General features: G+C 44.6%; 1 protein-coding gene across 1 annotated transcript in view; it reads right to left on the reverse strand.

Annotated features, from left to right (window-relative positions):
* Positions 1 to 754: 754 nt before the first annotated feature.
* The window catches only part of LOC146785333 (uncharacterized), a 217,219-nt gene continuing 202,884 nt past the window's right edge, over positions 755 to 15,089 (reverse strand). Inside the window, exon 7 of the mRNA XM_085633021.1 lies at positions 755 to 2,772. Within this exon, the coding sequence (XP_085489147.1) occupies positions 755 to 2,772 (2,018 nt within the window). The remainder of the gene's footprint in view (positions 2,773 to 15,089) is intronic.

The following is a 15,089-nucleotide window of genomic DNA, read 5'->3' on the forward strand; positions in this document are numbered from 1 at the left end:
GGGTCTTGAGTTGCTGCTAGGAAAGGGAGTCAAAGAAACATTGCTAACGAAAGATTGGATGAACACAGAACAGCAGAGGTAAACCTTTAGAGCAAAATTCAAGAGATACAAGGCGGCTGTTAAGATTGCTTCAAGGATGAAATACATGCACTTTAAGACTCCACTGGTGGTAAGCCTGACCATTGTTTTGTAAGCCTGAGCAATCTTACAAACTCCACATAATTTTGCGATATTTCTCAGGTGTGGATTTTAACATAATTTATGCCCCTGCCAGCCTGGCTCAAGCGGTAAAATCTCACAAGACAAATTTTCTTTTTGAGCTTGTCTTCTGTCAGCATCTTGTGTGACTTTAGATCACAGAAATACCCTCACATTCATTTTGCATACAAGATATCACAAGTGAATTTTACCAAATTTTGTGCCATTTTCATGAAGATGCATGGAAAAACAAATCACAATTTCTCACACCCCTAAGAAGCAGCTATGTATGTGGCTTCAGCATGCACACCTTAAAGAAATGTGATATTAGCACAGCTAAGCAGAATAATTAATGGCACATATGGTACTTAAAATATTATATTGTTGTGATCAAATTGCCAATTTGGTGTACAGCATATTCATTGTAGGAACAACATGTAGCTAAATGGGACATTCCAACCCTCCTTAACAAAGATTTCTGGTTATTGTGTGAACTACAACTAACAAAACATTACATATTGCTTTATAGAGTTAAATGGGGGACTAAATGATTGTGTTAATGTGCCCCAACTTGATAATTCAAGATGGCTATTTTGCTCTGGAGCTGAGTTTCCTGGACCATAACATCCACTTCGTGATGTCCACCAGTGTTGAATGAGCCCTCCCAGTACCCGTCACCGCTCAGTATCAGAGGCCAGTCCTTTGCATCACTTAGAACTACAGAGCTCACTCCTGGAATCCTGAGTTTGAAAGAAACACTTTGATCTGCAGGTAGGATCCCTGAAGTGGGCTCTACAAGTTCATATTCATCCAGCCAAGAAACAAATGTAAGGGGGAAGACGGGCCACTTCACTGTAGCGTTTGTACAAGAGAGGAGGTAGCTGCACACACTCTCGTAGAGGTTGCCCATCTTCCTGTTTTTCTTGGCATATACACTGAGTGCATAACTCCCGGCCTGAGGAAGTTGGACCTGAAACGTAACAGTCTTTTTGTGCTGGTGTTTGAAGATGTGTCTGTTCTTGATATCTTTAGTCATTGGCATGTCATCAGTGTGCAGTGTGGCAATGACATCCAATGTTTTTTTCAGTGTGAAGCTGATAGAACAGCGTCCGTCCGTTGTATGTATGATAGGGCCAGAGTGGGAAGGCTGATAGAACCCCAATTCCTTCATCCTCCAGTTTGGGCCTACTGGATTATGTAACTTGCTAGGAAAGGGTGGCCAGTGTACCTTTGAGTTTGTGCATGAAAGGAGGTAGTTGCAGACATATTGGAAGTAACCTGATCCTGACTTGCCTTGTGCATAGATTTGAATAGTGTAGGACCCAGCCTGTGGTAAATGTATCAGAAATTCCACCCACTTTTCTCGTTGAAACTGGAGTATGTGATTCCTCTTGATTTGTTCTGTCATTGTAATGTCATCGCTGTGCAGAGTGGCAAAGGTATCCATGTTTTTTTTCAGTGTGAAACTGAGAGTGCAGCAGCCATCTATTGTGTGGATGACGGGATCTGTTTGAGAAGGTTTGAGGAAACCTAAATTCTCCATCCGCCAATTTGGACCAACTGGATTGTGTAACGTTCGTGAGAATGCTGGATGCTGTACTCTAGAGTCTGTACAGCGGAGAAGATAGTTGCAGACAAATTGTGCATCAAAAGGGTGTGTCTTCTTTTCCATGAAGATTTGTAGAGCATAGGACCCTGCCTGTGGTAACTGGATCTGAAACTCCACAGACTTTTCCCGTTGGACTTGCAGAATGTGACGCCATTTAATTTTTTCTGACATTTTTATTTCATCAGTGTGCAAAGTTGCAAATACGTCCATATTTCTGCGCAACATGAAGCTGACAGCGCAGTATCCATGCTCTGTCTGGATGATTGGGTCATGATGTGAGGGCTGTAGGAAGCCAATCTTTGCCATTTGCCAGTTTGGACCAGTTGGGGTGAGTAATTTCTTAGGGAAGGCTGGCCACCGCACCTTAACATTTTTGCAGGAGAGGAGATAATTGCACACACATTGATAATCATCAGGTTTTGACTTACTCTTTGCATATATATGAAGAACATAGGTCCCTGCCTGTGGGAGCTGAATCCAAAATTTAACACATTTCTTCTGTTGCACCTGCAGGATGTGTCTTCTCTTTATCTCCTCTGTCATTTTGATCTCATCTGTGTACAATGTGGCAAAGATATCCATTTGTTCCTTCAGTGCGAAGCTGACATAGCAGCAACCATCCAGCGTGTGGATAACTGGATTGGGGTGAGAAGGTTGGAATAATCCCTTCTTCTCGGACAGCCAGCTTGGGCCAACTGGGTAATACAACTCCTTGGGAATCTTCATATTCTTATCCACGGATCCACATTCCACGATGTATTCTAGAACACTGGTATAGATTTCTGAAGAATTGAAGGGTTTGGCAAAGATCTGTAACTTGTGCCGACCAGTCACCCTAGGATAGACCTCTAGCTTCATACCGTACTTCTTCAGCATTAACAGGCAAGACTTCTCAGCCCCATTTAAATGAAACATGAATAGAGTTTGTGTGCTTCCCTCAATGGAAATGGAAGACCGTCCCTTCACTGTAAACAAAGGAGAAATACAACAGTCAGAAACTTTCAACCACTTAAGTGAATAAAAAGATCACACTCTGTACAATCCTACACCATCGGTTATATGATGTCACTCAGTGAACCCATTAGAAGAGCTATGATTTAAGATTTTAATGATAATGGAAAAGCCTCTCATTGCTATAGGGCGTGCTAAATCTATAGAACAATAAACCAGAAATATTTTATTTACTATGACATAGGTAATTCTACTGGTTGATTCTCACATTATGCCCAGTTCGAATTCAATCCCATCATTTAAATTTCTTGCAACGCTATCTAACATGAGTTGGTTTTTGAAAGCCATCTTAAATTTGGATGTCAAGTGAGATTTGATACTGAATTGCTTTCTGAACAAAGTTGGTGCCTTTTTTGTTGAGATTCACGTGAATTAGTAAAATACATTTTCAACACTTTCAAATACTATAGTTGGGATTGTGCTCACCTGTAACAAGGTTGGTTGTCCCACACTTGGAATGGGCTTGGTCTCGTAAGGACATATGTTTCTTTTTCCAGAAATCACTTAAGTTTACCGTTTGAGAATTGAGGCATGAAATGTAAAATTGTATGCGTGTGGAGCCACAAAACGTGGTTATATTGATTTCAACCACCTTGTGTGGAGTGTCATGCATTTCCATTCATGTCCATGCAGTTCCTAACACTAATGCTTGAAGTTTTAAAATGCATTCAATGAGAAAGAAGGACTACAAATCTTGCCTTGTGTATATTTTATCTAATGTGTTTTTATGGTCTAAAGAACCGAAATAAAGTTGAAATTGAATTGACTACAAACCTACATGCATCAATTGTGTTATCGACATTTCGTAGCAAAACATTGGACTGCTGTGTTTCCTGAGAATAAAGTTCATGCTTTTGATGACGCTACAATTTTATCAGGGATCTGTTGCAGATACGAAAGGTGTGATAAATCTTGGATATGTAGATGAGGAGAAAGATTATTAAGCAACCTGTTTGAGTGATTGGTGCCCCCTGCACAACAGGACTTGTGTTATTTGAAAAATATAGTATTGTCTATGCACTTGGGAGATGTGAAATTCAGGACTTCTGGATTGTGTTTAAAAAAATATATGTATTACACATCACCCAAGTAAAAATACAATTTTTACCTCTTTCATTTCAGTTATGGGTGTCAATACAAAGCAACTTGGAGATGTGTTGACATCCCACGGGCTGTGCATTCTGTTTCTTCAGACCTAATATTTCAAACAATTATTGCCATCAGCACCCTCTAGGGAACCTCAACCATGATCCTGATACTTCTTGTCTGCCTTTTACTCCCTACACTTATTGGCCTTTCAAGTCACAATTGTTGTTCCAACTTCACCTCTGATACCTACAACATATGCTTCTTCCTTACTACAATGTTCTATCCAAAACTTGCAACTGCTGTTCCATCAAACCTTCAGACTGAAGCTTCATTTAACTGCTCTGACTAAATTCCAAACTACTCTCTGGCATTTACAGCATTGCTGTCACTTTGCACACTGGACCCATTTGTGAAAAAAACAACCTGCATTAATGACTCTTTTGATTTGCCCACACCCACACATATTGTTCTTTTCCATTTCCATAATAGAGAAGTGTGACGACTCAGTAAGACGCGTCACAACAATAATGCTACCCCCCACCCACACACTTCACCTAACCTTTATAGAGGGCGGAGACGGCCTCCTCAAAATAATTCTGACATCTATGTTTGTCACGTTTTATGATCACCCAAACAGGATGCCAGACCACTCAAAATCACTGCTCACTTCAGAGCACAATTCATGCAGTTCTCTGCATCGAAGGATCCGTTTTTTCCTACTCATTCCCACCTCAGTCTCTTTTGATGTCTTTATGTCCTACCTCTTGGGCACAAACCTTAATGTGCCCTTTGGGAACATGTATCACTCCACATTTCAACATAATTTGTGCCCACATCTCTTTCCAGACCACAAAGTAATTTATTAACGGTCTAGTTACCACTAAATTAAATTAGTGCAATATCCGGCATGGGCCTCCCACAATTCACTTTCTGTGCTATTGATAAAGTGATAAACATTTAGACACATGAACATTTTAATATCCCATACCAATACTCTGCCTTTCATAACTGCCAAAAATATGTTACCCATCTGATGAATCAAAATCCAATTTAGATTTTCACTCTGGCTTTCAAATTATTTCATTGCCTGTCCGCACTATCCAATCAAGTTCATCTCACTCAGCCAATCTGAGAACCCTGTTGGTGCTAAATGCCCTGTGTGTTTGATCACTGCCTACTCTCACTCCACTTACTCAGCCCACTGCCTCATTCGGAGAAGAATCACAGCCATAAGGCTTTTATAGCAGTGGGATTATGACCACAGAATTCTCCAGTAGCAGATAATTCTCCAACAACGAATTTACCATTTCCTCCACAGATGCTAGGAATGTTTGTTACTATCCAACTCTAAATAAGACCCTAGGTCTTACCAAAACCTTCATAGAGAGTCAAAGTAACTTAACTTGATTAGGAGGAAGTCGAACGTCTTCTGCTTGAAATTTCTAAACAAGGAGAAATCTGGGGCAGCTGTTGCATTAACTTGTGCTTCCATGGACATACTAGTTTATCATACTTCGAGCAGATGTAAAAATGTTAGCTCCATATATGGACAACCTTTTTTGTCCGCCTTTTTAGCAATTTTTCGAGAGCTTGAAGTAATCTCAAATTTGGGAATCTGTTCTTCCCTAAATTCGACCACCGCCGTTTCTGGTTTATCTCTCCCAGAATAGCGTACACGACAATACTCACTTTTTCTACATTCTGCCTTATGTTGCACAAGAGACCCATGTACACCAGAATATCATTTGCATAGACTTGATGAACTTCCCATGAGCCTCTCAGTATCTGGTATAATAATATATGGACCTTTCCCCTGGTAAGGACCTAAACATATGGAGTTCCGCGTGTGATCTGCATTGATGTAGCTCATTGACATCAAATAGGGGTAGTAATAGATGGCACCTACTACCCATGCATGCGTGCGGCACCCCTGTTGATGACTTCTCCTGGTCATAGGCAGCAGAATGAATGGAACGTAAAGAGGACTTTAAGAGTACCATCTGTCTGTTGATTTACATATTTTCTTTACCAGAGGCCATGAACCACAAATAGAAGGGTTTTGAGAAGTTAAGAGTGGACCAAGGGTTCGGCCATATGAAATAATTGGGGGTCAGAGGATGCGTGATGCAGCTTTTGCTAACATCCATATTTGTGCAAAACAACACCCATAGTTTCCTGTCACTGTCCCTGGGGCTGTCCCATTGGGTCATTGTTTTCTGGGCAGTTATGCAGTTTGTTATGTTTATTTGCAACTCCATTAAAAGTTGACCTCACGTGTGCTCACTAGGCCTGGGCTAAATTTCCGTTCCGCTCGCGATAATTTGACATTTTCCTGTTCCGCGGAGAGCGCGAAAATGTCAAAATTTCCGCATTCCGCAGATTAGCGATAATTTGTTTCTTGCCCGCGCTGTAAAATATTACATTCTCCCGCGCGCGCGATCGCCTTACCTGAATCCCCGCGTTCGCCGACAAGTTTTCCTGATCCGGTCGCGTTCTCCACGAGATGTTGGATTGTTGGTAGCCATTTGCGCTGTCTCGCGACAGTTCGAGCCCGCAGTAATGTCATTGGTCGCGCGATCACGTCTTTCTTCTCGCGATCATGCACCGCGAGAAGAGTGAAAACAAGATGGCCAAGCCCGCGAGCAACCGCATGGGTAAGTTGGCGAGCCGCGACCATGCAGAAAATAACGCGAACGGGCGGGAAAAAAACTTCCACATCTTCACGATATTTCCGCGTGTTTGCGGAGATTTGTAACATTTTCGCGATTTTTTGCGAAAGTCACTTTCACAAATTCCGCCCACCCCTAGTGCTCACTCACACCTCACACCTAAAACACCACTATAGGTATTTGAATACATTATTAATCCATTAATAGTAGTCTAATATCACACAGTGGGCTTTTCGTGTTTTGAGAAAATACGCTTTGGGCAACATTAATTTTTGTCCCTGACAAGATGTTGATATGGAAAGCCTATTCCTGCCAAAGTTAATATTTTCTTCCCTTTACCTTCCAGTCAATCATCTCGTTTTAGGATTACACATCAGAAATTAAATGACTTCCGAAATTAAATCTATTGGTTACTATACTCTTCAAGGCACTCAATTTTACAGTGTACTCTACTCCTGATATTGTGTACTCTGCCGCAGCAGGCAGTTACTTCTTTACTAGACAAGAATGTTGGCTATTTCTGCACCTAGATGGCTTTAGAACTTTGCAAACAAGCTGTCACGTAGTTGACAAGATGACTTAAAAGCACACCCTAGTCATGTGCATTTGCCAAATTTTGTCTACTAGAAAAGTGATAAACTTTGATGTTTATTGTAGGAAATTGGGTTAATGGATGAGGGGGATCAAACCCTACTCAAGCAGCAACCACAATCACTGTCAGGGTGAAAGATAAGCAAACTTCAAATTAACCTGTGCTCTCCTAGCTTGGCACAAAAGCAGTCAGGCTTAACTTAGGGGCAAAGTGTAAAGTATTTATGCAGCAATTCAAACAGTAATAAAGAGAAAACACAACACAAGAAAAATCCCAGATAAATGTAAAGAAAAATGGAGAAAAATGTAATAATTTATTTGAGAACAAAATGACTTAAATCTCAGTAGCCGAACCAGAGACATCCAATTTTAAAAGTTTAATTAAAAATAGTGCTTATAAGCACAAAGCGCCAACGGTGGTTATCTGGTCACGCCGGAGTGGGACAAAGTCATGAGTTAGGCTGACCTCAATGGAGCACAAGTTGGTTACAGAGACCAAGTTAGGCCTGCTAAACAAAGTACCTTAAATCCTGATTGCCGAGCATTCTGAAGACGCTGCGGGGCTGTTACACGAAGTCCTGCATCGTCGTCGAGGGTGCTATTGATGAGAGGTTTGCAAAACAAATGCCTGTGTCACGCAGCAGCATTTCCAATGAAGCTCTGGGCAGCGATGCGAGGTCCTGCGTTAGAGATGTGTTGCACAGTGGCAGTTCCGATGAAGCTGCAGCATGCAATGGGAGATCCTGTGTCGGGAATGCGTTGCGCAGCAGTAGTTCTAAAGCAGAGCTCAGAGGAGATGTGTCACGCTGCGTCAGATTTGCCCACAGGACCACAACTGGCCTGGCCTAGCATAGCACCTTTAAACCCACTTCCAGGGGCCAGGACTGGGTGGCACCACTTGGGGTGTAGGACTCACAATAGACCAGGTGCTGGGTTCAAGGTGTTTGGAGCCTTTTCTGTTGCTGAGCCTCTGATCAGGAGGCCAGCAAACTAGCTCTTTGAGTCACACTGGTGGTCCTGGATTTAAGATACAGGTCTAGTCCTTCTCACTCAGACAGCAGGACAGCAGTCATTCTTGCAGAGCAGCACAGCAGTCCTTCCAACTCTTCCACAGGTAAGGATGTGTACTGAAGGGTTGGGCGTGAGAGGCATTATTTATACTTGTTGCCAGCTTTCAAGTAGGGGAAGGTTCTGGATATTTCCACCCTGAGAGGGGCTTACAATTTCCTGCCTCCCTTGCCCTGGCCCCAACTTGCCCTGGGGCACAAAAGGATAGTGTCAAACCCTTTGTGAGTGTGCTCAAGCAATCTTTGTGATGTGCAAGTGTGATAGGTGAAGGCTGCTTTGCCCCACTATCAAATCAGGGATAGCCCTTCCTTCCAATGCCCATTCCCCTTTGTTTCACTGCCTGAGAGCAATACACAGAGACCAACTGCTAGTTACACCTAGTCATGTGACCCAGGATACAGGCACGAAATTGTTAAAACAAGAAAATGCCAACTTTTGAAAAGTAGCATTTTCAGAACTGTGGCTTAAAACCCGCCATTACCATTAAAGAGTTTTAAATTACATTTCTTTAGACACCAAGCTTAAAATTTCTATATGTTGTACAATTCAAAGTTACCACTTAATAAATGTGAGAAGATAACTCAATGTTATCCTATGGGAGAGGTAGGCATGCAGTAGTGAAAAATGCATGTAAGTGTTTTTTCACTACTATAGCATGTAAATGTTAAAAGTACATGTCCAGCTCTTTAAATACACTGTACCCTGCTATATGGGCTGCTTAAGGCCCACCCTAGGGAAGACTAATATGTTATAAAAAGGAGGTTTAGGCCTGGAAAACGGTTTATTTTGCCAGGTCAAAATGGCATTTTAAAACTGCATACACAGGTTGAATGACAGGCCTAATATATTTTTACAAGGCTACTTAAGTGGATGGTATAGTAAGTGCTGCAGGCCCACTAGTAGCATTTACTTTACAGGCCCTGTGTACATGTAGTACCACTTTACTAGGGTCTTACAAGTAAATTAAATGTGCCAATTGGGGGGAAGCAAATGCTACCATGTTTAAAGGCAAGGGCATAAGCACTTTAGCAGTGGCTAACAGTGGTAAAGTGTGCAGCATCCTAAAATCCAATATAAATAGGTTCAGAGAACAGGAGGGCAAGGGCAAAAAGTTTGGGGGTGACCCTGCGGCGAGGGCCAGGTCCAACAGGTTGCACCTCAAAGAAGGCAATCAGCATGGCAAAACGCATTGTATTATCCTCTGTCTTACCCCTTCAATTAGTAACTACATTTCTTACTTAATATCAATAATTCTGATTCCAAAAATCTACCAACTGCAATTGACATATCCAGCAGGAACCCACTTCTCTAACCTTGTGTTCCACTGTCAACACAGAAACACAAGGCCAGGTGCAGGCCACACCCACAAATTGATAAGGGAAACGGCACTGCACTGTCCCTGCAGCGCATCCTGACTCTACTATAAAATAACTCTGGCACTCTGAGCGTGCAACAATTTAGCAGGACAAAACACTCTCTCCAGCCGCGGCCGCTTCAGGTAAGAGCGGTGGGGCGGTGGGGTTGGCTGGGGGGGATTTCGAGAGACGACCATGAGGGAAAATTAAATAAATTATTAATTTTCCCTCGTGGTTGTCTCACAAAATCTCCCCCACCCCCGCCAGCCGGCCCAACTGCCCCACCGCTCTGCGGCCGCATCTGTCTCTCACAGTAACAAAATAATACGTTTAAGCCCATAAACATGCAGAAACTTAACTTCAAGCAGCAAGAAAAGAGAAAGTTACGTGTGTACTGACCTATTTATACCAATGACTTAATTGTTTCTCATGTTGGCATTTGCTGCCAAGGAAAATAGGATTTTGTGAAATGAAGAGCTTTTAAAACGCTGTATAAATAGACAGTAAAAAAGAGACTTAAATAATATGAGCCTCTGGCTCGTAATAAAACGAACATGCCAGCTATCAGATGAGGTAAGAGCTGGTGCACAGTTGTATGCATATTTACAGGACCGGGAATGGGCAGGAACCCACATAAGTGGGCAGAGATTCCAGATACTTGTAAATGTAATGTAAATGTAAATTGATACTTGTATAGCGCACTACTCACCCGCAAGGGTCTCAAGGCGCTTGTACGAATACCGCTGTGGAACCCATCCTGGCTTTCCCTGTGAGGTGTCCACTCCTGGGCACCCCCAAGGTGGAGACCAGGCATCCTTAGAGTTGTGGGGGCCGTTGTGGAGATTAAGCAAGCTATTGCCCAGAGTTGCAGAGTGGGACTCCATGATTGGAATAGGCACCGAGGCGAGAATTGTCAGGTCTGTGGAATTTTGAGCCCAAGACCCGCCGAGGCGGGGAATTGAACCCTGGTCCCGGGCCAGATCTCTGCATCAGGGTCTGCCACTCTAACCATTGAGCCACACTTCTCCACCCATGGGATGGCTGGCTTCCATTTACCGTCACCAGTGCGCTCAACAGGGAGGCCCATATTTGCCTAATATTCATTGAAAAGGTCTCCAATGAAACACCCAACTTCTTCTAGGTTAGGCCATGTAACTCCCATAATCCACCGTCTTCGTAAAGTAACCTGGACAATGAACATAAAATTGGACTGAAAACAGCACAGAGACGGTTCTTCTGGTGCTGCGTCCCAAAGCAACACTGCAAGTGGAAACTACACCACTACAATCAGAAAAAAAATTAACCAGCTACTAACTCCTTAACACACTGACAAACTACCCTTTCTTGTTATGTGATGTATGGCTTAACCCCTTCCCTGCTCATGACAGAACCACTCCGTCATGAGCCACGGTCGCGCTGTGCTCATGACGGAGTGGTTCCGTCATGCCGCGGCCGTTGGCTGCCGCTCCGCCCACGCGGCGCCTTTTTCCCGCCTGTGCGGGCGTCTAACGTAAGTGGGCGGCGCCGTGACGAAACCACTCCGTCATGAGCACAGCTCACCCGTGACTCATGACGGCGTGGTTCCGTCATGAGCATGGCGGCGCTGCGCACACTTAAAACACCCCCAGCGCTGCGGCGAAATTCGCGCCGCAGCGAAGGGGTTAAATGCAGCCATATTTCTTCTCAACAAAAATTATGCAATACCCACCTCTGTTAACAGTGCTATTCTTGTAGTGCTCTGGAAAAAGTGACTATTAGCGCTGTAAACCATGCTATCCTTTATATCAGGGAGTCGCGTAGCCAAGTGTTGGTCCTTCCTGTGGCAGTTCTTAGAGTTTGTTTCTTTTTGGACAGGTCCGCGGAAGATTGGTGTCTTTGTTAAAGGCAGCAGTTCTCCCAGAGTTTTGGAGGTTGCTGGCTGCAAGACTAGTTGCAGGTTTGAAAAAGGTGGAGACAGGCCGGTAGGGCTGGGGCCAAGCCAGTTGTTGTCTTCAGTCTTCTCTCCAGGGTCGTCTTCTTGCTTCTTAGGTCATCGCAGATGTGAGGGCCAGGTCAGTGGGGGCCACCTAAATACTAAGGGCCTCATTTATGAGTTTTTACTGTAGGGCAGCGCTGCAGGCCTTCCTGCGGCTCTGCCCTACGGCAAAAGACAACAGCATGAATGAGCCGTATCTATCAGATACCGTGCATCCTTGTCCTTTTCCCCCTGTGCTGGGGCACATTGGGCTGCTGTGCGCTAATGCAGGCACCATTGCACCATGGTGCAAGGGTGTTGGCGTTGTGAGAATGATTGTTTTTGTGCAGGAAAGGAAACCTACCTGCACAAAAACAATCACAAGATGCTTTTCCTCTTTCTATGTGTGCTGCAGAATGCAGCACACATAGAAAAAGGAAAAACGAGGAGAAATAATGATATTTCTCCTCGTTGTGCCTCCTGTACGCCTCCCCTGGGGAGGCATACGTTTTTGGTGCTGCCTCAAAGTCATGATATCTCATAAATCTGGGGCAGTGCCAAACCGCCATGGATGTTGCTGGGAACGCCCCCAGCAACACCCATTGCACACCCCTTTAACGCAGAAAACTGCGTTAATAGGAACGATATTTACAAGGCAGTATTGAGCCAAAAAAAGTGGCTTAGTGCTGCCTGGTAAATATGGAGCAGGCTCCTGCCCACCGGAGCATCACAAAAAGTGACGCACCAGAAGCGTAAAGCCCCTACATTTAGAAGGCGTTTTAGGGGATTAGCAGGTAGGGCCAATGGGCATCTTATCTGGAGTGACCACACCCTCTAGTTTGCCACCCTCCTGTGGGAGGGGGCATAAACTTGGCCCTGATTGGAGGGGTCCCCCCATCCTCAAGATGGCGGGGACTGAAAGTTGTGCTTCACCTTGCTTCCCCCCGCCTTAAGGGTGGGGTTGGCAGAGGGTGGCACACCTCCTACCTTTTTTATTTTTCCCACCGGTTTTCCGGCCCAAAGTGGGGGTGTAAACGAGGGGCTGCCATCTGCTGCTAGCAGCAGAGTCAGGGGTCACATTACAAAGGTGGCAGGCCTTCGAAGCTCCCCTCTTTGAGCACTGGCCCATCCTGGGAAAGGAGGCATGACACCTCTGCCTGAGGACGTGCATTGTTTCTGGTCCCAGAGAGCAGGGCCTCCCTACCCAGTGGTCCAGAAACATGTCTGGTGGTAGCTGGCTGCCTATAGCCGGTCAGGGACCACACCAGAGTTGGTAGGGATTCAGGGGGCATCTCTGAGGTGCCCTTTGGGTGTATGGTACAATAAATCTTACACTGGCATCAGTGAGGATTCATTGAAAGGAGTAGTTTTGTATCCAACACTCCTAAATTCAGTAAAGCCATCATGGCGCTATGGAACTCGTTTTGAAGAGTGCCCAGCCCATGTACTCTCTATGGCTTCACTGGCACTTACAATATCAGGAAATGAGGCCCAATATTGCAGTGGCACATCTGCTCATGCAGATAAGCCCTCGCCTGGAGTATAGGGCTTTGAGGCCTGCTAGAGGGGTGACTTACCTTGACTATCAGGCAGTGCTAGCTGGCATGGCTCCCAGGCAGGGGGCCATGTCGACATTGTTGTTTTCTCCCTCACAGGGGCATGCAGGCTGCAAGGGCTGTTGCATGGTACTAGTGGGAGGGGGGTCCCAAGGGACCCTCTTGAGCTTCCAGACCCTAGTTACCCAGGGTACCATTTACAAGGGGCTTACAGGAGGCAGAAGTACCAATTGGGGGATTGTTTTAGGGAAGGAGCAATGGCACAGGGGGGGCTTTTCTATAATAGTTAGACAAAGAGTCCTTGAAATATTTCTTTAAATGCATCCTAGATGTAGATAAGTTTTATTAAACTTGTCTGATGTGACTGAAATACTTGCGGAAGGAGGGGGAATGCTGAGAGACACAGCAGATGTAGTCAATAGATTTAGCCAGTACTATTCACAAATATATAGCTCTAGAGCTACCATTAAGGATGATGATCTAAAATTATTTAGAATACATAAAGCTTCCATGACTGACTGATGAACAGGGAGTATTTAATGAGCCCCCTGGTTGCTCACGAAATACTAGCTGCGCTAAAAACTATACGAGCAGGGAGTGCTCCAGGTCAGGATGGACTGACTGTCACTTTTCATAAAACATTCGCAGAGCAGCTTATCCCACATCTGACATCGCTGTTTGAAGAAAGGAGCGAGGAAGGTCGGATGCCCCGTACCATGAGAGAGGCATTGATAGTTACTATTTTAAAACCGGGAAAGCTCCCCGACGACTGTGCATCGTTCCCTCCTTAACGTAGACACAAAGCTGTTTGCAAAGATCTTGGCTAACCGTATGGCCCCACTGGTACCGCAGTTGGTGGGTCCTAACAGGCAGGATTTGTGCCAGGGCGCAGCCTGACATATAATTCAAGAGCAGTACTCGATGCCATAAAGCACACCAGGCCAGAGACAGCTATATTTCTAGATGTGAGAAGGCATTTGACCCTGTGGAGTGGGCATTTATGAGACAGGTGCTGAGGAGAATGGGGCTGAGGGACGTCTTTCTGTAACTAATAGGAGTCTTGTATAATATGTCTTCTGCCAGGGGGAGGATCGGTGACATGGTAACGGCCCCCATTAAGATATCTAGAGGTACACATCAGGGATGCCCCCTCTCGATGCTATTATATGCTTTGGTGGCAGAACCTTTGGCTTGTGCACTTCGGGAATATAACAGTCATAGAGAGATACGCTTCCGAAGCAATAACTTAATTATATCCACTTACGCAGATGACACGCTCCTGTACATAAGAGACCAGGAAACCAATCTGTTGCTAGTGCTCCGAGAAGTAATCAGATATAGAAAACTGTCTGGACTAAAAGTCAACTGGTCCAAGTACGTTATCTTTCCCCTGAACTCGGTGGTAGACCCATTTGAGCTTGACTACCCACTCCAATGGACTTCGGAGCCGGTAAGTTTAAGTTCACACTGACTCCGAAGTGGTATTTACAGAAAATTATGGGAATGCGGTTGGCAACCTTAAGGAGGATACAACTGCCCCTGTCCTTGATCGGTCATGTGTCCCTCATGAAAATGGTCATTCTGCCAAAGTTTCTATTTTTATTTATTAACATTCTCATGGTACTACCAGGGCACTTTTTCCAAAAGATAAAACGCTGTTGATCAGACTGGCCTGGGCAGGAAAGCAAGCCAGAGTCAAGTGGGACATCCTCACATTGCCATATTCTATGGGGGGTTTGGGAGCCCGAGATCTAGACCAATATTACAGGGCAGCGCAAAGGTCACATGCGCACGCCTGGACACATGAGATACCGGGACTGCCCCACTTGCAGATAGAGAAAATGGTAGCGGCCCCCTCACCGCTCTCGGAACTGCTATTTCAGGCCCCTATACGTAGGGAGGGAGTGCTAGGTTCTGTAAATGCTACTATACATGCATGGCATTTTCTACTTAAAAAACAGGCGGGGTTCATATTGTATTCCCCGATAA

The sequence above is a fragment of the Triturus cristatus genome, chromosome 11 (genome assembly GCF_964204655.1).
Source record: "Triturus cristatus chromosome 11, aTriCri1.1, whole genome shotgun sequence".
NCBI classification, from domain to species: Eukaryota; Metazoa; Chordata; class Amphibia; order Caudata; family Salamandridae; genus Triturus; species Triturus cristatus.